We start from the raw sequence: 22689 nt of genomic DNA, 5'->3' as shown, positions 1-22689 counted from the left end.
CAATCAACTTTTGGGTCCAAGCAACTTATGTACAGAACAGAGTACAGCTTATTACAGCGCCTCCCTCCTAAACACCACTCAGGAATCCCAGTTGTTGAGCTGCCGACCAACAAGTCCATTACCAACGCTTCAATACCCGTGTTGTTGAACTACAAGAGATGTGAATTCACGAGATCTCCATCACAGTTTGCAACTAGCCGTTGGCTCGCAGCCATTCTATCAGGACACCACCAGTTGGTCATGTCCGTTGTCCAGTCAGTTCCTAGAGCCTGACACAAACCAACCTGACTTGTCGCTGTCACCAGCAGAGCGCGCCATCTACCCGCCGATTGGCAGTTTCCAGGTAGGAAAGAGACTGGCAGAGATACCTAGAGTGACATGGCTAAGCATACTGCATCAACCGCCGTTGCCCACTAAGACGATCACGCAGTCACATCCTCCCATGCCACTCTTGCAGACCGCACAATACAATATAGGCGAGAGAGACCAGATACACAGAACAACCCGCCTCATAATGTCCAAGAGAGCAAAGCAAAGTGAAGCAAAGTGAAGCACAATTGTAACTCTGCACCCCTCCCTGGCTTATTCGCGCCGCTTCTCTTGCAGTTGCCGCCCTTTCTCAGCTTGTTCTGCACCTCCGTACGCGCCTGTAGATGTTGTGTTCCCGTCAAGGTCGCTGCTCTTATTGTCCGTCGTGTGCTGCTCTTTCTCGAGTTGCTGCTGCTTTGGTGATTGTTCCGCCCGGCCCCGTCTAGTTGTTTCCCGTATATCCACACATCCAGCTAGGGTCGTTTCCTTCAACACACACCTCCCAAGTTTACCCCTTCACCCTTGCAATCCGTCATAGCTCCACATTGTTCCAACTGCTTCACACCCCTTCCTTTCTTCAAGCGCCCACCTCTTCCAATTTCATCCTTCGGCGCCAAACACTTGACGCAGTCCTTTCCTTATAATCATCTGGTGCTGCCCTTTCCAACTCCCTGACCTTCGTTTTTCTCCAGTCAGTCAGTCTGTTCGCTCGCTGCTTCCATCTGCCTGTACTCTTAATTCCCAGTGCTTGGGATTGGCTGCTGGTTCATATCTACATATTCAACCAAGCTCATACTTATTCAGCTCGCCCATAATAAGCCTAAATTTCGATATCTACGGTCAACTCAAACCACCACCATGCCTCACACCAAGCCAAAGCTGGGGAAGCTTACTACTCCCGTCACAGCTACCTTTCCCTCTGAGATTACTTCGGCAACTCCTATCTCAGCAGTTTCGTTCAACTTCAAACCTGACCCGGATTTTCTCAAGACCCCCATCAGCCCACCTATGGCCTATACAGATTTCCTCACCAAAGCCATGGCTCTCAATTCTCCTGCTACGAGCTCTGGCTTGACGACCCCAGACTCTCTACCGGATTCGGCAACCAGCGAGGAAACAAGCCCCTCCTTGAAGCGTGAAGCCTCTCCCCCTTCGTCATCGGCTTCAAGTATCACCTCCAAAGTATCAGGCCGGCCCACTCCTCCAGCAACGGCCCCTATGGCGCCTCCTAGTCCCTTCACCTGCGCTGCACCCATGTCTGCACCTCCCACCGGCGCTGCCTGCTTCCCCAGCCTGAAGGTGCCACCAAGTCCCAGTGTGTCGAATATCGACTCTCCAATGAGTGCAAGCACTGTTCGATCACCGTTCAGCGCCAGGCCAGTTCACTCATCAGTTTTTGACTGGGATGCGGCTCTCAAGGCCCGTCTACTAGAAAAGAAGCAGAAGTCTTCACGGACCAGCGTACGACACATCCGAGAGGTGGTGACGAGAACAGTCACATACACTCCTAGAATGGCACCTGCACCAAAGGGCAAGAGACGCAAGGTTGAATAGACCTACTGAGCCAACAACAATTTGGCCTCTACTCATCATCTGAACACTTACATCAATCACATATTCAACCGACCCTCAACTATTAACGATCCTTCGAATACATAACGACTTTTTCTTTTGTTTAGACATGCATTGAAATCAAGAATATACCGAAAAATGACGAGGGAGTGGAACACACACACACAAGGCAAATCTTGGAGCAGGCCTTCGACACTTGGCGGCGAGAACTGTCGCCCTTACCATTCAATCACTCTCTTTTTGACACTTATTTGATACGCCTTGAAAGGAGTTGAACTGGAAATGAAAGGATACGGAGCTACTTGGGTGGTATAACTGGAGGAGTTTGATGGCGTTTTAACAGTTTCATTATCAGTTTGGAGTTGCTGTTCCCTGGGGGCTTAGCATCGACCAAGAAGCACGATACCAACACATATGGAAGGGGCTGGGAGCGGAGAGGGATGGAGATCAGCGACTAGGAAGTCGACAGCCAGAGCTACTCGACAATGCAGAACCCCCAGCAGGGGTTGTGTGAAAGGGAGGGAGAATTAGGGAACGCTTTGAGCGTTGTGGACCCGTGTACCGGGCACAGAATCACCTCGTGGTAGCGCTTTTAGTCAAGAATTCACAAAGCCATGAGCTGTTTAACATCAATTTTATCGCGTGCTGTGATTTGTGTTCTACTGGCATTAGAAAGCGACTGGTTGGTACGTATATATAATCATGTGAACCAAGCAACTCGGATTGTCAACGGATTAGTCAGAAACCCCAAATCTCTTTGAAATAACAGTTTCGTTTGTTTATAGCTTTAAAGGGTTTATTTGTTTGTTTATATGGATCTGTGAAGGTCGAACAGGCCGCATGGCGGGTATACCCTCGATGTCTATCTGGGCCGCATAGACGGCCGTTTCGCAGGCCGCCAGCTCGAAGCTTCTCTTGTAGAACCCTGCCCCGCACTTGCCTGCCTTATTATCGCCTTCATTCTAGTCCTAGGAATAAACCCTTGTTCCTTGTAAAGTGGTTTTTACATGGGGGATGAAGTAGGCAGGCAGGCACCAACTATAACTAATAAGAGATCATCTCGACAAGCCCGTTGAGGAGATTTGCTTTGTCTTGGTTCATTAAAGTAGGTAATAGAAGAGGAAAGACGCGAGGGAGAGCATGGTTTGTTTGTTTTTGTTTTCGTGTTCGCGGTCTTTGTTGTGATGGGCTGCAAAGACGTGAATCGAGTACTCCACTGGGCCGGCTTTGAGGTCGCAGGCGCGGGACGTATGCAGCCCAGCACAAATAGAGACAAGGCAGAAAAATGATACATACAATTTCTTGTGACATGTTGTAGTTCTCCCCCACTGTTGTGCGTCTTAAGCCTCCATAGTTCTGTCTTTCATCACAGTTTCGGTATTGCTTGCCTTGCTGTAGACTACATAATTGCAATGAGAAACCAAAACCAGGCTTTGATTTCAATGAATAGATGCCGGCACACCCCCTGCTGGGTCCGGGGGCCTAATATCTCATCACCCCTGGAACCACTAGAAAGACTTAGACTTAAAAGCGGCGTGAATGCTTTCAATCCTCTGGCGACCCAGCACCCCGGTCCAAGCGGGACCTTGGAGCCCCATGAACAGGGCTTGTAAGCGCCGAGCCATGGGGAATCAGGTGTTCTATTGGCCGGGACGGGCGAGCCCATCACCCACCATCAAGCGTTGGTTGATATGATTGGATTCATGCTAAGCGCCCAGGACTGTGGGTCGACGATTGCGATTTGTGTTGGTGAGAACTTGGGCTTTTCTTTGAGTTGAAGAACTGGGAGACACATGCAGAAGCGTCCGTCCTCTCTTCGTTTGTTGTAATGACAATGCCTGCGCTATATGTCGTGTCGTGTCGTCTGGCCTTCAGGTGCGTCTCCCTTTTCTGTCGGTGCCTGCGCCTGCGTTTGTCTCCCCTCTCGCTCTCGTTTCTACTCTTGTCGATGAGTTTGGCGCATACTACCCAGCTACTGCGAGGGATACAGCGCGCTAGCTGTACATAGTAGTTGTCGATGCCTTGTCACTAAGAAACTCCTGTACACACTATACTGGAAACAACAAATCCACCTGTGACCGACCAGATGTGTGAAATTTCCGTGCCCAAGAACACAATATTGTCTTCTTCGCGCCTAACCTAGCCTCATCACCTTTCGTCATCCAGGTGACCAAACCTTTGGAACGCTAGAACCATTGCCCATGGCACGAGCCCGAATGGTAAAAAGCGTCCGAGCTACCCCGCGTACTCTTCCGTCCTTTCCAAGCCTGATTCCTCGTGGCATCGTGTCCAGCTACCAGCGGAGTAGAGAGGCTATGGGCCCTAGAATAGTAGCCCACATTGCTAGCAACCCGCCGAGAGCGCCAGTGACGAGATGCGCATGTGGTGATGTGACAACCCTGCGCATCACACCGTCTCGTTGCCGTCGTTCCATTGGCTACCATGCCGGCGATACACCTAATCGACGCCTCCCGCCTATCTGAAACCAGAGGATGATCCTCAGCTCCAAGTCTGAGATTAGAAACGAGTTTGAGACCGTTGTGACCAGGCTGCTGGGTGGAACAAGCCCCCCTGATCGAGTTTCCAAACTGCTTTGGCGATTGCTAATTTTGGCTACAACGCCAAAGCGCATCCAATAACAGCGCGGTTCGTGACTCTTCCTTGCTCATGTCCGTATATGGTGTTTCCAGAACTAGCAAATTGCCGTGGCTTGGCTAGGCTAGAAGCGCATCGTAAGATTACAGGGCAGCGGGAGGTTCGAGATGCATACATCGGTTTATTGGAAACATTGGTGCGTGCCCTGTTCACGCTGTACGTGACTCAATATCACCGAAGATCATTTGAGAAATTGAGCCTGAGTGTAAACACCCTCATCACGGAACTAATCCTCCCTCACTTCTTTTGCTATAGCGTTGCAAAGCGCAACCTTGACCCCTGCTCCGGTAAGGACATGGATCCAGAGCCGTTGAGTATCACTGAGCCGATCATTCGCGCTCTTGACTTCAGAGAACATAACCTCTCCCTTTGCCTTTCCAGGTTCCTTGGTCTGTTGTTCTGGTGTATCTGTGATACGCCACAAGATGAGATCCGGTATACCTCCACCCCGCTGTCTGTATTCTTGAGCCATCACCTTGCATACAGCTGCAAGAGCGCTGCCCTCGAAGCACTCAACAAGCTCCACGAGGTTGTCAATCTCAAAATCCCAGTTCAAGCCTACCACACTGGTCCTTTTCTCGTGTTCTCTATCCCAGACCTCACGCAACAACCTTGCCGCCTCTCCGTTGGCAATTTCAACAAGTCTGTGATTGATTTCTGATGCTCTGGACGGGTAAAAAGCATCAGTGTGTAGATCCAATGGGCATGTTTGATAGGCAGTCTGGAAAACATTCGGGATGTAAATGAACAGGATATCGTAGAAGAGGTATGCAAATAGAGTCCGGATAATTCCACCCTCGGCGTGATATCCCTTCCATCCTTCTGATCGATACTGGCTGAGACACATCTCTTCGACACTGCACTCTTCTTTTGAGTCCAGCTCATCAAACCATATTGTCTTTGTTGACGCTTGGCGACCGGGCTTGGCGATAATGTCCCTCTTGATCTGGATTCCCTCTATTGTGTGCTCAGTGGGCTTTTCGAGGTTCACATGACCAAAGTCGTGTTGCAAGCGGCGCGGAATGCGCAGTTTCTTCTCAAGCTTGACCAAGCGTTTCTGTAGGTCGTGATGGAAAATGAGATGGCAGTCTGGATCTTGTAGGCCAGCCTCACAAGTGGCGACTGCTATCTTTCTCCAATGCTTCTTCTGTTGCTCGGAGTCCGTAAATTTAGGATCTGTGTCTAAAGTGGGCATGTAATGCTCTTCCAGAAGAGCTTTTCGCTGATACCAGCCACCTCGCCTGGCTGGATGGAAAAGTCGTTGATCTAGAAGCTCAGTAAGAAGACTGTGTTCCCTGAGATGCTCCTTGAGCTTTCCGAATATCGGGGCTGCTTTGTGGACTATCCTTGTATAAGAATGACCTGGCGTGAATCGTCTCAGGTATGTGCCTTCGCCCATCTCATATACCGTATGTTCCTTTTTCTGCTCTTCCTTGACTAACGTCTGCCATCGGGGATACACTTTATCAAATATGTCGATCATCATTCTGAGCCCTTCCTGTCCAGGTGGGCTGCTGAACTCCAAGTTGTCGACTTCTGTTTCCATGCGAATGGCGGTTTCATATTCTAACAAGTGCAACCGCGATGAAAATATCATTGAAGTCCGACAAACTATGTATTCGGGAAAATGGCGTCGCGCAATTTTGGCGAGAATAATTGTTGTCAGAGACTTTTCTGTCCACTCGGTCGATCTGTAGAACACCAGATGTACGCGCTCAAAAAGCTTGAAGACCAGTGGCGATAATCGAATGCAAGGGCCGAGAATACCAAGTATTTTGGTTAAGAAGTGCTGCTCCCTGTTCGAGTCTTCCCGTCGAAGTTTCGCCTTGGGCATTACTTTCACATCTTTGTTTTCATAGTCCTCGGAAGGCGAGTTGCGGCTGTTGTGTCTGCTGAGACCTACCGCCATTAAACCAGCCTGTTGCTTGCTCATTCGTACAAGGGAACGGATAAGTTCTGATTTGTTGCGTCCTTGGATCTTGGCGTCCTTTGCCAGATCTTTCAGCTCGTCCAGACTGAGAAGCAATGCAGCCTCTTCGACTGAATTGATGTGTTCATTTGATGCATCTGCAAATGTGAATGTCTCACCAAGTTTGGACTCTTCAAGTTCAATGCCATGAATAGGACTCTGTGTTGGAGATGTGGTGTTTTGTGGTAGTGTACGAGGTAATTGTAATGTGGCTATGGCTGATTCAAGATTTAAAACGTCGCTATGGTAATCAAGACGGTTATGACGATGCCACCATGCAGCTTTCCTGAGAAACAGTCGAACATAGCTGGTTCACGATGAGTGGGTGGGCCGTGACGCAGGTAAGAGAAAGACATACAGATATTGAGCCTCGTACCCTAGATCTCTCCATTGTTTAAAGACGTTGTTTTCTTTTTCATCAAACAGGTGAGATTCTTCGTCTAAAACAGTATCGAGAGCGAGATTGAAAGCATCCACATAGATGGAACTCTGGCCTTTGATCCAAAGAGGCTTCGATTTTCCAGTCGCGCCGTCATCATCTTCAGCCGTCGCTTGCGATGACTTCATCGCCTCATACTCTTCGATCGCCTTCTTACCATCAGCAGCGGGAGGCAATGCGCTTTCTATATCTGTAGGCCGGAGATTCCCACTATCCAGACCATCGCCTTTGGTCGTTTTCTTATTGATCAACTTTGTTCTTGGCGACAACTCATTGTGAGAATCAAGAGACTGATCGCTATCGGATTCTGATGATCCCTGTCGTTTGGCTCGCTTGGAGGGTCTCTCCTGGTTTGGTAGATCCAAAGAGTCAGGTCGAATTTGACCCCGGAGTTGACTTTGCGGCTTGGGGAGTCTTGTCACAAATGCGTCCATGTTTTGAACTCAAACATGCCAAAACAAATAATAAGATACCGCCAGGGCATGGAAATGGTCGTCGAAGCGTAGGCAGGCAAACATTCAAAACGGAGACGCGACAGACAAAGGGAGGCACTTTAGTCAGGCAACACGAAAGCACATGACCACGCATATTACTTTCCTTTGCTTTTGCTCCAATGCCCGACAATCAACCGGCGCGGTTCAACGAATGCTATCCTACCTACTTTCTTTCCATACAGCTACATTCTTCAATCAAGACAATCAATTCAATTACGATAATTAGGATATATCGTCACTGTTAAAAATGGTAGACGAAACCCCCAAGAATGAACCCGCTGCGGAGACGCCGCAAATCACAACATCGGCCGACGCTTCCACCAACGGACTCCCAGCGCAAACAGAAGCTCAAAAAGATGTTGTGATGTCTGATGCACCTGCTGATCAGCCTGCAGTACGTCTTTACTTTTCCTATATGGTCTCTCACAGGACCTCCCCCTTAGGTTATGTCTAGGAACTCCTTTGGGTAGCCAGAAGACACAACGCCCTCCTCCACAAACCCAGGCATTCGTCTCCCATCTTTAAATAGCACCCTCGTTGACATCACATAGTCATCTCCCGCTCCAGTTACTCATGCGCCGAGCCCAGCACCCGCCCGAACTGGAACTCCAGCACAAGGTTCTAGAGCTGCTTCAGCTCATCCAGATGTTGTTGGCCTTAACATACCCTCCGAAGCTCCCCTGCATGGCGATTCGGCACGACGATATCTCAACACAAAGGTCACTGGAGTGCTGCTGGAGGGTATGAAGCAGTTGGCAAAAGACCAGTACGTCTCAATTACACTTGTGCACCGGCATTGGCAACTAATATGTCACAGGCCAAACGATCCTCTTCGAGTACTGGGTGAATATCTCATCCAAAAATCAAAAGAGCTGGAAGGAACTGCCTAGATCGCGAAACATCAAAACGACATGGTGTGTGAAGCAAAGCAATTGGTAGCGACAGGCATAGATGGCGTTTAGGTTTAAGAATTTTATCGTCACCGGGTTTAGTGTACCCATTGCATACATGCGTTTTGCAGCGATCGAAGAGCTTTCTATTGAGCCGTCGACTTCGCTGTCGGTCCTCCCAGATAGGGCGCATAAGCATCATGGCTCTAAATGCAAGCTTTTCCCATAATTTGTCCCTAACTCCGTGATCCGGGAAACCATCACTTCCATCCGAACTTGGCCAACCGTCGTTTTTATGTTCGCTTAAGCGACGATGGTGCTGGCAGTAGCGGACTCGTACTTCCAGGTGGGGGGGAGGACACCGATGGTCTTGTAGTAACGGGCCAGACTGTTTACAGGTTAGTTTGGTGCGCGACGGAAGAAGGGCCATGATTAAGCCTACCGGTGAATTCGGGACTCAATGAGAATGAGACGGAACTTGGAGTCCTTGTCCTTGCGGTTGCGCTCAAGATGCTTTCGGACAGCAACAGCCTGTTTTGGGAGTTAGCGGATTGTCGCAGAATATAGAAATTTCAGCATGACTTCCGTACCTTCTTGATAAGCATGTACAGATCCTCGGGGAGCTCAGGGGCGAGACCTGTAAAATCACTCTGTCAGTCTCAACCGCACAGAGGCATTAAAGAGATGGTGTTTCTCCGTTATAGATGTATCGTTCGACCGTCACATCCATTTCTTCGTTTAGGGGATCGTACCGCTGGACTTGAGAATTCGGAGAATTCGGTTACCTGACTTGTGTGTTAGCACTTTTGATTTCGGTTTTTCGATTTGCCGAGTCGCTCAATTCTTACCAGTGACGTGCTTGACCTGGGCAATACCGTGAGAGTCACGGAGAATGACACCGATCTGAGAAGGAGTGGCACCCTTACGGGCGAGCTTGGAGATCTGCTCGACAACCTGCTCGGGGGTGGTCTTCAACCACGCAGGGGAGGATCGAGAGTAGGGGAGAGCAGAGGCAGAAATGCCCTTTCCGTTGCTGTGAAGACGGCCCATCTTGTCGGTTTGGCGTGGTGATGCTGGATAAGGATCGGTTACGGAGTTGCGAGCGAAACTTTCCAAGATTCGAGGATGTCTTTCGTTTCGTGTGGGAGGAAAATTGACGAACCGGTTAGTTAGGGCAGAGTGGCGTTCTCTGATTGGCTGACGACGGAGATCACGTGGGTGGTCCGAGCTCAGCGCCAATGTCGCGTTTCTCATATCTTTTCTTGTTGTCGCGGTTGAAGTTTTCTTCTTTGTTTGATATCAACCCAAAGCTTTTTGCTTGGACCTTGCGCAATATTCACTAATTATATGGTAAGTCACTTTTTCTGCAATCTCTGCCATCCTACTTCTGTCGACCTCGACATGATGATAATTCACTTTTTACTTTTTTTCTGGTACCTCTTATGTTAGAGTCTTCGGGCTCAATGAATGAACAGGACTTCTGATCTCTGGTCATTTCTACAATGTTTACTCGCACCGTCTGTTGTGTATCGGCACTAACAGAATATAGATCTCTTTAGCATAATGCCTACTTCCAAAACTACCTAGATAGATGTTACAAATTTATACCAAACACTCCATTACTCGTTTTTTTTTGTCGTCCAGAAAGCACTGCTTTATTGCACGTGACATGCGTAGTTGTAATATCGAGCCTGCACGCAGTGAGGCTATAGCTGTATTGTAAGCCAATACGTGTAGTTCTCCTTGGCATGCAAAGAAACCTTTCCATCTCACGACGTAGTGAATTCAATGAGCCTAATGCTCGTCATGTCCTTTGTTTTACATTTTCAATTGAAACGATTCCGTACACCGATGGAAGACTCCCGCCCCTTCAATCCATATAACCAAGATAACCAGTGTACAACTTTCTGGGTCTGGTCTCAATGGAACGATATTAAATATAATCTTACCACGCGCCAACATCGAAGTTCTCCTGTGCATCTTGTCAGCAACTGCAGAATAAAATTGGAAAATCAAAGAACCTACCTCTGGAAAATATGTCGTCACAACAGTTCTGTCGGCAAACTTGCGTCCTGCAAGAGCCTGCAAAGCCTTTGTTGTATCCTCGGTGTGCTCGTACTTGACAAAGATCTTGCCCACACCAGCAGATTGCCTGCTACCACCTGTAGGCCTGGGAACCTTGACGTCGAGAATCTTGCCATATTTGGAACATTCTTCTCGAACATCCTCACAGATTTCTAAACACACAATTAGAACAAACTCTCGTAAGTAAAAAAAGCCACGTACCTTCGTAATCGTCATTGTCTAGGAGCTCCTCGGCAGTAACCATGTTGAGGAGCTGCAGTACACGGCTGCTTTCAACCTCATTGGCAGTTTGAGAAGCCAGGCCACTGATAGCAGTAATACCAACATCGAAGTTGGCAACCTGGGTGGGACCGATGCTGGCCTTGCTGACTTTGATCTGCTTACCTCCAATATCCATACCGTTGAGGGTATCAAGAGCGGTAGGGTTGGAAACAGCAGGGTCTTGGTACTCGGCAAAAGCAATGCCCTACGAACGTTAGTATGTATATCTTTGAAAGCCCAGTGTACTTACTCTAGATTCTTCAGTTCCTCTGTCCTTGACCAGAACAAAGGCCTTAGGCTTGCCAAAACTTGCAAGCAGTTCGATGATCTGCTCCTCTGTCAAGAAAGGCGGGATGTTGGTAATACTAAGCTTGTTGACGGTATCCGGAACAACGTTAGAGACGACCTCAGGGTCATAAGCAACGTCCTCGGTCACTGCGGGTACCACATAGTCGCGAGGTCGGCGAATCTCAAGACCACGGTGTCCTCCATCCGCGCCGTTCGAAGCATCGCTGGCCTCCATAGAAATGCCGTCCAGCGCCAGTGCAACAGTGGCCTCAGGGGCATCCTTGAACTCGATAACGGCAAATGACCGGTCGTTGGAGAATTGACACAAGACACAGGGGTCTGTGGTGTCGATGATGTTCAGTCCGTTTAGTTGCAGATTGAAGAATGCCATGAGCACATCCTCGCTTGTGCCAGGAGGAATTCTGGAAACCAAAAGTCGCTTTGACTGGCGAGAGTTGCTCGCCTTGAGACCAGCACTTGTGACCTGTCCCCCAGGCTGGTTCATAAAAGCCTGGAGCTTGCTGGGGTCCATAGGTTGTTGTCGAGGAGCACCAGGAAGAGGAAACATGCCCGAGAGCTTAGCCTGTTCGGCCGTAACATTGTCATAGCCTGGAGGCTTGATATCCCACTGTGTCAGACGACGGTTGCGCTCGAGAACAGACACGATATTTGTCAGGTCGGGCGTTGGTTCTCGCTTCTTTGGAGGCGGGCTTGCGCTTCGACGTTCCTGAGGCGCGGGGAATCTATCCTCACGACGGTCCTTGCCTCCTCCACGGCGGCGATCGTCGTACGGGTCTCGCTCTCGCCTGCTTGGTCGTTCGTCGTCGTCGCGCCTGGCATCTCGACGGGAAGACCCTCGGTCGCGGTCCCATTCACGTTCGCCACCTCGTCTCTCGCGGCCCGAGTATCTATCCTCGCGCTCGCGATCACGGTGGTTTCGGCTGGAAGAGTAGGCATCGGCATCGCCCTCACCTCGTCGATGGCTTCGGTGGTCTGGCGAGCGAGAACGTCTACGGTCCCGGTCTCCTCGGTGTCGGTCTCGACGATCATCTCTATCGCCTCTGTCACCTCTATCACCTCTGGGCTAGGTAATGTTAGATTCAATCATGCTTTAGATGTAGGAGTACACTTACGGGATAATCTCGTCCTCCCCGACGCCCGTCTGCAATGAAAGGGTTAGCGACGCGACGCGATGAGACCACTAACTGTGTAAACTTACCCCGGGAAGAGTAACTGTCGCCGTTCATACTGGCAGTCTGATAAGCGACTTCAGAGATGATGCAAACTCTCTGAAATTGTTAAGCGTGAATGGTTAGCAGGCGGAGTCGTTGATTCAAGCTGCAACAAGATTCCAATTTCAAAGAGCTGGTAGACGTCGCGCGAGGCTGGAGCTTTTTTTGCCAGGAGGCGCTAGCGTTAGTAAGTCTTGGGCTTAGCGCAGAATCCGAATGGGCCTGACTTTGCGAAAACTCAGCACTACAGGGTTGCTTTGGAGCTTCTCAATTATTACCAGTTAGATTCAGACCTTGGCCAGATACGTAAATATGCTTGTATGAGTAGTCGGAAAATGAAACAGATGGAAAGGCCATCTCCTCTTTGAACTCTTGGTGGTGCTTCTTCTAGGTATTTTTAGACTTATTAGTAGTCTCCTCGAGCAATAAATTGTGAGGATGGTCCCTTTTACTGCGAAGTTTTAGGGGGTAATAAACTTTCAGGGCGCCACTGAGGTTCCGTAAAACCAATTAATTACATCATAAAGGCAAAGAGTTACCTCTCTACCTACCAGCCGTTTCAACTTATTCTACCAGCCGTTCCTACATCTGATCTTGTTTTTATCTCGGTTCATATAAAATTCGAGTCCGGATTTATCCTATTGATTTCAATGTCTCTTGTTATAGGGAAAACGGAATGGCAAAAGCTGCCTGTCACTTTGAAGGAGCTTTGCATCAACACCACATTGCGATGTGGGCAGTCCTTTAGATGGCAAAAGATCAATCATGAGTGGTAAGTTCATACCACAACTTCCGAAATAGCAAATTACTCAAATTCTTTAATATTCTAGGACCTGCACTTTACACGGGAGACTTCTTCACTTAAAGCAGGATTCTACCCACCTGCACTATAGGGTCACATACCCAGCCCCTAAGCCTACGACGTCAGAACCCAAAGATACAGAGTCCCTTCTACGCCATTACTTCAATTTAGACATAGGCCTTGAATCCCTATATAAGCAGTGGTCAGAGGTCGACTCAAACTTCCGGAAAAGGGCACCGCAGTTCCAAGGTGTTCGCATCCTTAACCAAGATGCATGGGAAACCTTGATAGGTTTCATATGTAGCAGCAACAACAACATCGCACGCATATCACAAATGGTGAGTTATATACATAGCCATGCACGCTTAGAGGTTGACACTGTGTCAGGTGCACAAGTTGTGTCTGCATTACGGCCCCTTTATTGCCTATATTGGGGACGAAGCCTTTCATGACTTCCCAAGCCCTCAAGCTTTGACTGGTGACAGCGTGGAGGCTCACCTCAGAGCTTTAGGGTTTGGCTATCGCGCCAAGTATATCGCTGAAACAGCAAGGATTGTTTCCAAGGAGAAGCCTGACACCTGGTTGGAAAGCCTTCGAAATCCTGATCACCCAGGCTTCAATACAACACCGGTACCCAGAGAACAACATGCAACTTACAAAGAAGCACATAAGCAACTTTTAACACTGAAAGGTGTTGGTCCAAAGGTTGCCGACTGCGTATGTCTGATGGGTCTTGGATGGGGAGAAGCAGTCCCGGTTGATACTCACGTTTGGCAAATTGCTCAAAGGGACTACAAGTTCGGCAAGTCAAAAGTAAAGACACTCAACAAGGCTATGTATGATGCTGTAGGAGATCACTTTCGAAACTTGTGGGGATCTTACGCCGGTTGGGCCCATTCAGTCCTCTTTACTGCTGACCTGAGAGAGTTTGCGGCTCAAGCTTCGAAGGAAGAAGACAAGCCCACCGTGATTAAGATAGAGGTGGGATCCTCCCAAAAACACACCCTTAAGAGGACCAAAAAGACGATCACTATAACCGATAGCAACACTGAGGTCAAGGAAGAAAGCCCGATTGTCATTCCAAAGGATGAGCAAGGAGTTGAAGAGGTTAAGCAAATGAGGAGATCAAAGAGGCTGCGTACTTCGTGAAGAAATCCAGCAGTACAGCGGTTTCGGTGGTATTCTCTTAGTTTCAAGATATGGGAATGCTCTACTGTAAGAGAGAGAGGAGCTGAAGGAACGGCTCTGCTCTCTGGGATATACACCATCAATCTCATACGACCGGTACATATTAGCGTCACTTCAATCATCCATCCTGGAAACATAAGAGTCCCGGTAGCTTTAACTAGTATAAAATTGACCAATTGATGGCTTTCGAACCCAATGAAGCATATAGTAATTGCCATAACAGCCAAGAAGAGGCCTATGCTCGGAAAAATCTACGAGACAAAGCATTGTTGACCAATTTCCTTTTTGGGTAAGCGGACACATGCATCGCTCTAGGCAAGCGGCTAAAATTCGGGTGGAGAACATCGCCTCCCGCGTAGCAAAGCTTCGTCAAGGAGGGCGTACTAATTTTGCGACTACCCATCAACCATCCAACTCTCCATGCGCAACGATAACGCTCCGAGCACCCCTTGTCCTCTCGAACCGGGATGAAGCTGCGAACTACATAATTCAAAATGTCTGACGCGGATTTCGAGACTATCAAGAAGCTCCAGCAGGAGCGAAATGCTGCCGCTACGGCCAACAAGGGTTCGCGAACCTTTGATGTCGCCAACCAGCGAGCCGACGATACAAAGCAGAAGCTGACCGACAGCGCTGACAGTTCCTTATACGATAAAGATGGACCCAACAAATTTGCTGGATATAACACGTCTCTCCCGATGATGGGCGAAGATGATGACGAGATGGGCGATGGCGACAATACGCGACGGTTGACCGGCCAGTACACGGCGTCGCGAGAAATGATTGATGAATTTGCCCGAGGAAGTGGTGTCGAAGAAGATGACATCCTTGCTGGAAAGGGAGAGAAGAGTGGCCGAATCGTCGATCGCGAGACAGATTACCAAAAGCGCCGCTTCAACCGCGCCCTTACTCCCACGCGCGCCGACCCATTCGCCGAGAATCGCCAAGCTGGTGCTTCTGAGAACGGAACAAGCTATCGTGAGATTATGGAGGCCCGCGAACTTGAAAGGGAGGAGCAGCGCGTACTACAAGCCATCAAAGCAAAACAGGAGGGCAAGATAGAAGACGATGGTGATGCCAAGCCCATGCTTATCGATGGGGATAAAGATAGTACTGAAGCCGAATCTGCAGAGGGTGCTACTACTCGAAAGCGAAAGAAGAGATGGGATGTCTCATCAACACCTGCTGAGGATGACAAGGCTGAGACAGCTGATGCGGCCAAGCCCAAGCGTTCGCGATGGGATCAAGCACCCGCTCTCTCTGCCCCAGGCGTCGAAGGTGCAAAGAAACGCTCACGATGGGACCAGGCTCCTTCCGCGACACCCATGGGCAACGCAGGACTGGCTACTCCCGCGCATCCGTCGTCTGCCTCCGCTATTCCGACGACCTTCGGTACCGACATCTCCGGCCGAAACATGCCCCTAAGCGACGAAGAACTCGACCTTCTCCTGCCTGGTGAGAGCGATGGTTACAAGATTCTTGATCCTCCTCCTGGATACGAGCCGGTTCGGGCTCCCGCACACAAGCTTATGGCCACCCCTGCTCCTCAAACAGGCTTCATGATGCAGGATCCCGAGCAGGTGCGCCTCTCTGGAAAACCAATGCCCGCCGAAATTCCCGGAGTTGGTGACTTGCAGTTTTTCAAGGCCGAGGATATGGCCTATTTCGGAAAACTCACTGATGGTTCCGATGAGAATGCTCTGACTGTGGAAGAGCTCAAGGAGAGGAAGATCATGAGACTGCTCTTGAAGATCAAGAACGGCACTCCCCCTATGAGAAAGACTGCCCTTCGACAGATCACCGATAATGCTAGACAGTTCGGAGCCGGTCCTCTTTTCGATCAGATCCTGCCCCTACTCATGGAGAAGACATTGGAGGACCAAGAGCGCCATTTGCTCGTTAAGGTCATCGACCGTATCCTGTACAAGCTTGACGACCTTGTGCGCCCCTACGTCCACAAGATTTTAGTCGTTATTGAACCACTGCTCATTGATCAAGACTATTATGCAAGAGTGGAGGGTCGTGAGATCATCTCAAACCTGAGCAAGGCTGCTGGTCTTGCTACAATGATTAGCACAATGCGACCTGATATCGATCACGTCGACGAGTATGTCCGAAACACAACAGCACGAGCTTTTGCCGTTGTCGCCTCTGCATTGGGTATTCCTGCTTTGTTGCCTTTCCTCAGAGCTGTGTGCCGAAGCAAAAAGTCATGGCAAGCTCGTCATACAGGTGTCAAGATTGTTCAGCAAATTCCTATTCTCATGGGCTGTGCTGTACTCCCTCACCTCAAGGGACTTGTCGACTGTATTGGACCCAACCTCAACGACGAACAGACAAAGGTCAGGACAGTTACTAGTTTGGCCATTGCTGCTCTAGCCGAAGCCTCTAACCCATACGGTATCGAGAGTTTCGACGATATCCTGAACCCTCTGTGGACCGGTGCCCGCAAGCAACGAGGCAAAGGTCTCGCAGGTTTCCTCAAGGCTGTTGGGTACATCATTCCTCTGATGGACGAAGAATATGCCAATTACTATACCAGCCAGATTATGGAGATTCTACTTCGTGAATTCTCTTCCCCCGATGAGGAAATGAAGAAGGTCGTTCTTAAAGTGGTATCCCAGTGCGCTGGTACGGATGGCGTGACTGCAGGATATCTCAAGGAACACGTACTGGATGAATTCTTCAAGAGCTTTTGGGTACGAAGGATGGCGTTGGACAAGCGCAACTATCGACAAGTGGTTGAGACGACAGTTGATATTGGTCAAAAGGTCGGAGTTAGCGAGATTGTGGACAGAATCGTCAATAATCTCAAGGACGAGAGTGAGGCGTACCGTAAAATGACAGTCGAGACAGTCGAGAAGATTGTTGCCAGCCTGGGCGCGGCTGATATCGGCGAGCGTTTGGAAGAGCGACTCGTTGACGGTATCCTCCATGCGTTCCAGGAGCAGAGCGTCGAGGACATTATCATGCTTAACGGGTTTGGTTCTGTCGTCAACGCTTTGGGAACTCGCTGCAAACCCTACATCCCCCAAATTGTCAGTACCATTCTTTGGCGACTCAACAATAAGTCGGCCACAGTCCGCCAGCAGGCGGCGGACCTCATCTCTCGTATTGCTATGGTTATGAAGCAATGCGGTGAGGATGCCCTCATGGGCAAGCTGGGCGTCGTGCTCTACGAATATCTTGGTGAGGAGTACCCCGAGGTTCTCGGATCTATCCTAGGTGCTCTACGATCTATCGTGACTGTCGTTGGTATTGCGCAGATGCAACCGCCCATTAAGGAGCTTCTGCCGCGACTCACGCCTATTTTGCGAAACCGACACGAAAAGGTTCAGGAGAATACTATTGACCTGGTCGGTCGTATCGCAGATCGTGGACCTGAGAGCGTCAATGCCCGAGAATGGATGCGAATCTGCTTCGAGCTGCTTGACATGCTGAAGGCTCACAAGAAGGGTATTCGACGAGCTGCCAACAACACATTCGGTTTCATCGCCAAAGCTATTGGTCCTCAGGATGTGCTGGCAACCTTGCTGAACAACCTTCGAGTGCAGGAGCGTCAGTCCCGTGTCAACACTGCTGTTGCTATTGGTATCGTCGCCGAAACCTGTGCTCCCTTCACTGTTCTGCCTGCATTGATGAATGAGTACCGTGTCCCTGAACTCAACGTACAAAACGGTGTGCTCAAGTCACTCTCATTCCTCTTCGAGTACATTGGCGAGATGGCAAAGGACTACGTTTATGCAGTGACTCCCCTATTGGAAGACGCTCTTATCGACCGTGACCAAGTTCATCGCCAAACAGCAGCCTCTGTCGTCAAGCATATTGCTCTTGGCGTCGTTGGCTTGGGATGCGAGGATGCCATGGTGCATCTGCTCAACCTCCTCTACCCCAACCTTTTTGAAACCAGCCCACACGTTATTGACCGTATCGTCGAGGCTATCGAGGCAATTCGAATGGCGGTTGGACCGGGCTTGGTGCTCAACTACGTCTGGGCGGGTCTATTCCATCCGGCACGAAAGGTCAGAACCCCATACTGGCGTCTGTACAACGACGCGTATGTTCAGGGGGCGGACGCCATGGTGCCATATTATCCCAACCTGGATGAAGACAAGATGGATCGGCCGGAGCTTGCAATCGTGTTGTAAGACTTTGTACATACATGAAGGGAAGAGAGTGTGGTTTCAGGACGTGAGTATAGTGGTGATGGCAGGGTTTATTCCAAGGACTTTTTTTCTCTAATATTATGGATATGGGGAGGCTTGTAATGTGGAATGCTGTACGTTGAAAGGGGGTTATTACTGCATGCGTCAGGGCGTTCTGATAGATGATAAAAATGGTTTCAATGTTTTGAATATCTAGTTACACCGAGAGATAATCTCCCATGCCCATAATCGCACGCATGATGTTGACTTGTTTTCCAGCCCCTTTATCAAAACAGTTACGTTGCCGCCGACCACTTGCTGGGTCAATGAACGGGTGATTTGCCAAGACCGGTGTAGCACTTATCTCAAGTGTCAACTCAGATCATGACGGAGTCGCCGACTGCGCATGTTCGTTGCAACTGCAGGGATGGAGGAAGGGATTGGGGCCTTCAACCGAGCTGGTGGTTTCACTTCATTAGCCAAAGCGACGATCATCCGAAGGCAGCAGTTTAAACCAGATGCTAGTTCCGCACAAGTGATTGACTGCAATTTCATCAACAATGACCCCATAGTCCAGCAACCGAGGGTAACATGAGCAGACTGAGCATGTTACCTTTCAGGTCGCCAATAATCTCAGCCGGCCGCTTGGGCCGTGGACGATCCCCAGAGCCTTGGGTAAGTGGGCTTCACCGCACGTGTGATTACTTCGATGAAGTAGTGAGAGGAGGGAAGCATCATGAAATTGATAGGCCATCAGGCGTTGATGAGACCATCTCACCTCGTCGGTAGTCAACGTCCGGACCCGCGGCTCATCCACACGTTAGAGGAACTTTTGAGCCAGCTCCGGCAGATGTAGATTTCACACTGCATTGGGGTCCTCTCATCTTCCTGTTGTTTTCGTGTCGAGTCAGGGGATGATGGGTGAACGGAGAGGCAGGAAGCGGGGGCCGTGCCGCTCAAGCTCTGGGGTCCTCGTCACAGTGCTGTACCTGGACTTGATTCTTGAATGAATAGAGGCTGGGTCTGCAGTCGTCGATACCTGTAGAGACAAACGTAAGATCGTTGGAGAGGGGGAGGCGAGGAGTGATCGACATTCACTAAGCTTTGTCTCGTGCCTTTGAGTGGTCCCGAGAGCGGAGAACACAAACCTGGGAAGATAATGTCTATCTTTTGCCTTTCAAAGCCAAGGAAGGTCTTTTCATCTGTGTTGTCGCACGTGGGCAGCCTTTTGGATCGTCTGCAACAGTGGGCATGGCACGTAGCGTACTTTGGTACATCCGTACATTCACAGCCCTCAGGGTATCAGAAAAATTGACCACTGGAAGCATAAGAGACAAAATTAGTATGCCATTGTATGCTACTAACTTATACCATACTTCTTAGGCTATTTATTTTTACACCCTAAGACTTAGGAGGCTAACTTTTTTCTACCCACTAGACAGCTTATTCACATGGGGACTCTAACAATGTGGTTTTGGTTCACGCCTCATTCTCCAGTACCGTTGTGATTTTACCGTACAGTTGGACTAAATATCATGCAAGGATCAACAAGACATCAGAGGTGATAAGATGCAGATGGAACTGGGATGTGATAGGACGATGGAGAAGGGGACAAATTTCGTCTCAAACTCTTGGTTTTCACGGTCCATGAGGTGGTTTCCTTGCTGGTTTCCTTGCTGGAGCATGCTCTGTACAGAATAGTGCGATAAGGTATCCATCTATTTGTGAACCGAATCGTTAGCATCCACCAGGCAGCTTCGTGTCATCACGATATCGTGTTGATATCCGCTGAGGGTGTGTCAAATGGCCATCTACAGAAGCCCTTGAACGCCAGCAAAGGAGCCCCAGACACTCGTTGAGGACCATCGAGATGTAAGAGAAATGTCCCTTCTGGCTATGATTTCATAGCATCCTTAAGTGAAGCTTTATCACGTATCCAACCACGGCCCAAGTCGCAGCTCCTGAGCGGATGACAGTTCCGGAAATGATAGTTTAAGGTCAAGCCTTGCATCGCCCCAGCACTAGCTGGACAGAACATGACCTCGAGCAACACAAAACCTGACTATACCAGCACCAACGACGAAATAATTTGGTCATTCTGTGCAGGCTCAGGCTGGCTCTTGGGCTGTCTGTTTCTGGTACCCCAAGCGTGGGTCTCGTGTTTTTTTTTTGCTACCCCCTTGTATGATAAGACATGCAGTAGATCCATGGCGAGGTTAACTCGGCTGGAAGGTTTCTCGTCACAAACTATCGGACCTAAGAGCTGTTCGCGTCTGGCCTGCTTCTAGGGCGATTGTCTGTGATGCGACGGTATTTGAAGCAACGCCTCCGACTACTTGAGTTGCTTGTGATGTGCGGCCGTAACGGCTGATCACCATACTAGAGAAGAGGCGCGTAGATCTCCTCAGGAGGCTGAGGTTAAAGCAAGCCAAGACACAGGAAGGTCGGATTTGGCTGGATATCTTACGCTTTTGTAACTGCTTCCTGTGATTGTCGTTGTGCATACAAGATGTACGTCACATCGGTTGGATGTTGGGACGGGAGAGCAACCAAGTCGACCCCGCCATGTTACTCGTTTTGGAGGAAGAATAGCAAGCGCATGTGGAGGTGAAATATCTGCCAAGGCAAGTCGACAAGGTCACAAAGACGGGACAGCAAATGAGCACCGCGACTAGAGGCCGGGATAGTTGAGTAAATCGAGATGAGTGAATGTACTGTAGGTAAGTCGATAGTGGATGGTTGGCGATTAGTCTAGTCACCGAAAGAGGGTCAGGGAGGGCCGAGTCCAGTAATCCGGTCAGGTGATGAGACAGGACGAGGCAATTTGGAAGTGGAAGGAGGTGAGGTTGAGTATCTCCGTCCAAGCAAATTAAGGCAATTCAAGTCGAAAGGCAAGCCAAGGCAATGTGTTGGTGGGTCATGCCATTCTCAGCAAATGCCATGAGAAGAATGGGAAGGAAAGCCCAATTACGGTGTGCTCTATTGAGAATAGCCTGTGTTTTCTAGTCGTAAAGGTTGTCAATGATGGTGGAATGAAGTCAAAAGGTAGAAACGGCAGGCAAGGCAAGCGCGCAGAAGCACCTATCAATGAAGACAGGCAGCCACTAAAAAAGCAGCGTCCGAGCGACAAAATTTGGTAGAATTTCTTTGTTTCGTTTCTTGTCTCAACCTTGTTGCTCCTTCCGCTCGCATTGGCTCCTGACGAGGCTTGCTAGTCCAGCCTCGAAAACATAGCGTTGGTTTTAGTACCTGAAAGGAATGCGGCTATGTTGACATCCGTCAATAGTCAGAATAGGTGCCGTACCTAGCTCAACCAAGGCTGAAGGTGGAAATGTATACAGTATGTCAGTATCAAAGTGTCACCGTGCTGAGGTAGTAGTCTATGTTGCTGACTCTTGTTCAATTCGGTAGCATTCACTCATAGTGGCGAAACGAAGTCTCTCCTCAAGCTTCAAGGGTAGTTTGGAAGGAAGGGGGGCTTCAAAGCCATGATTGTTAGACCGGGTCTCGTTTTTAGAGTGGTGCCCAATATCTTAGATACAGACAAGGGGAGAGGACCACTGTGCTGAATACTCAGGACAAGGCTGCAGGAGGAGCGTGGTGTTGGATGGTTGACGGTATAAGGACACACTGGCGCTGTGGTTCTCCCGGGATCCAGTCCGACAGGTGACCAAGAGTAGTAGGTGGTTTAAACACAGAATCGCGCATGCGTAGAGAAATAGGTAAGAAGAAGCAATATTAAGCTCAGAGGTAGCATTGATCTCAGTCTTGGACAATTGCCTCACTTCTCAGATTACGGGTTTAGGCTTAATCCCTACGGGAAATCCTATTGACAGTCAAGTCAGGTGAAGAATAAAAAAGAAAGGAAAACACAGAGTTGTCTGGTAGGTACGTACATGTGCAATTAGCCAAATGTGCCTGCAGTGCAGAGTAAAATCTGAGGAAACTGTTCTCCCCGTGTGAGTAACTCAATGTTTTTGCTCTGGCTGGTTACTGTACCCTAGCACCTTCCTCCTAGCACAAGTTCAGTCAAGCTATCCATGTCCCGGCATCAATCAGACACTAAATAAATTAAACCCGCCAGCCTCCCCTGCCATGTACCTTGGACTTGTTCTCTAGAGTCACGCCTGCTCCACCGACAGAAAACACACACCCACCCTTCCTTTCCCCCACATCAAAGCAAAAGATTGCAGTGTACGACGCTTATCCCTGTTCGGCCATATGCGGCAGCGAGCAACAAGCTCATAAATGACGTCGACCGAGTGGAGCTCGGCCGGGTCTTTACAGCAACGGAGCCGGGGGACCCTACCCATAGCCTCTGACGTCAGTGCCCCGTTTTGGAAAAAACGGTTTTTTTTTT

At 49.4% G+C, this 22689-nt stretch overlaps 7 protein-coding genes across 7 annotated transcripts; 4 read left to right on the top strand and 3 right to left on the bottom strand.

Annotated features, from left to right (window-relative positions):
• Positions 1 to 1167: 1167 nt before the first annotated feature.
• FSST1_002017 (uncharacterized protein) lies at positions 1168 to 1863 on the top strand (the record flags this gene model as incomplete). Its single annotated transcript, XM_083227967.1, has 1 exon — positions 1168 to 1863. The coding sequence occupies one exon, from the start codon at positions 1168 to 1170 to the stop codon at positions 1861 to 1863; it is 696 nt and encodes a 231-aa protein (XP_083092199.1).
• Positions 1864 to 4762: 2899 nt separating this feature from the next.
• Positions 4763 to 7378, bottom strand: FSST1_002016 (VRR-NUC domain-containing protein; the record flags this gene model as incomplete). Its single annotated transcript, XM_083227965.1, has 2 exons — positions 4763 to 6812; positions 6864 to 7378. 2 exons carry the CDS (start codon positions 7376 to 7378, stop codon positions 4763 to 4765), a joined length of 2565 nt encoding a protein of 854 aa, XP_083092198.1.
• Positions 7379 to 7685: 307 nt separating this feature from the next.
• FSST1_002015 (DPY30/SDC1 family protein) lies at positions 7686 to 8328 on the top strand (the record flags this gene model as incomplete). The annotated part of the gene is made up of 3 exons (XM_083227964.1): positions 7686 to 7832; positions 7990 to 8204; positions 8256 to 8328. 3 exons carry the CDS (start codon positions 7686 to 7688, stop codon positions 8326 to 8328), a joined length of 435 nt encoding a protein of 144 aa, XP_083092197.1.
• A 303-nt stretch (positions 8329 to 8631) lies between these two features.
• On the bottom strand, positions 8632 to 9378 carry FSST1_002014 (40S ribosomal protein uS15; the record flags this gene model as incomplete). Its single annotated transcript, XM_083227963.1, has 5 exons — positions 8632 to 8716; positions 8771 to 8859; positions 8919 to 8965; positions 9081 to 9113; positions 9177 to 9378. 5 exons carry the CDS (start codon positions 9376 to 9378, stop codon positions 8632 to 8634), a joined length of 456 nt encoding a protein of 151 aa, XP_083092196.1.
• Positions 9379 to 10273: 895 nt separating this feature from the next.
• FSST1_002013 (uncharacterized protein) lies at positions 10274 to 12209 on the bottom strand (the record flags this gene model as incomplete). Its single annotated transcript, XM_083227962.1, has 6 exons — positions 10274 to 10300; positions 10354 to 10565; positions 10615 to 10879; positions 10925 to 12046; positions 12096 to 12124; positions 12182 to 12209. The coding sequence occupies 6 exons, from the start codon at positions 12207 to 12209 to the stop codon at positions 10274 to 10276; spliced, it is 1683 nt and encodes a 560-aa protein (XP_083092195.1).
• Positions 12210 to 12844: 635 nt separating this feature from the next.
• On the top strand, positions 12845 to 14145 carry FSST1_002012 (8-oxoguanine glycosylase OGG1; the record flags this gene model as incomplete). Its single annotated transcript, XM_083227961.1, has 3 exons — positions 12845 to 12966; positions 13025 to 13334; positions 13384 to 14145. The coding sequence occupies 3 exons, from the start codon at positions 12845 to 12847 to the stop codon at positions 14143 to 14145; spliced, it is 1194 nt and encodes a 397-aa protein (XP_083092194.1).
• Positions 14146 to 14678: 533 nt separating this feature from the next.
• On the top strand, positions 14679 to 18332 carry FSST1_002011 (U2 snRNP complex subunit HSH155; the record flags this gene model as incomplete). The annotated part of the gene is made up of 1 exon (XM_083227960.1): positions 14679 to 18332. The coding sequence occupies one exon, from the start codon at positions 14679 to 14681 to the stop codon at positions 18330 to 18332; it is 3654 nt and encodes a 1217-aa protein (XP_083092193.1).
• Between the last annotated feature and the right edge of the window lie 4357 nt (positions 18333 to 22689).

Source organism: Fusarium sambucinum, chromosome IV (genome assembly GCF_050947815.1).
Source record: "Fusarium sambucinum isolate potato_lamoka chromosome IV, whole genome shotgun sequence".
Lineage (NCBI taxonomy): Eukaryota > Fungi > Ascomycota > Sordariomycetes > Hypocreales > Nectriaceae > Fusarium > Fusarium sambucinum.
The sequence above is the reverse complement of the archived record's forward strand: the minus strand, read 5'-3'. Positions and strand labels throughout refer to the sequence as shown.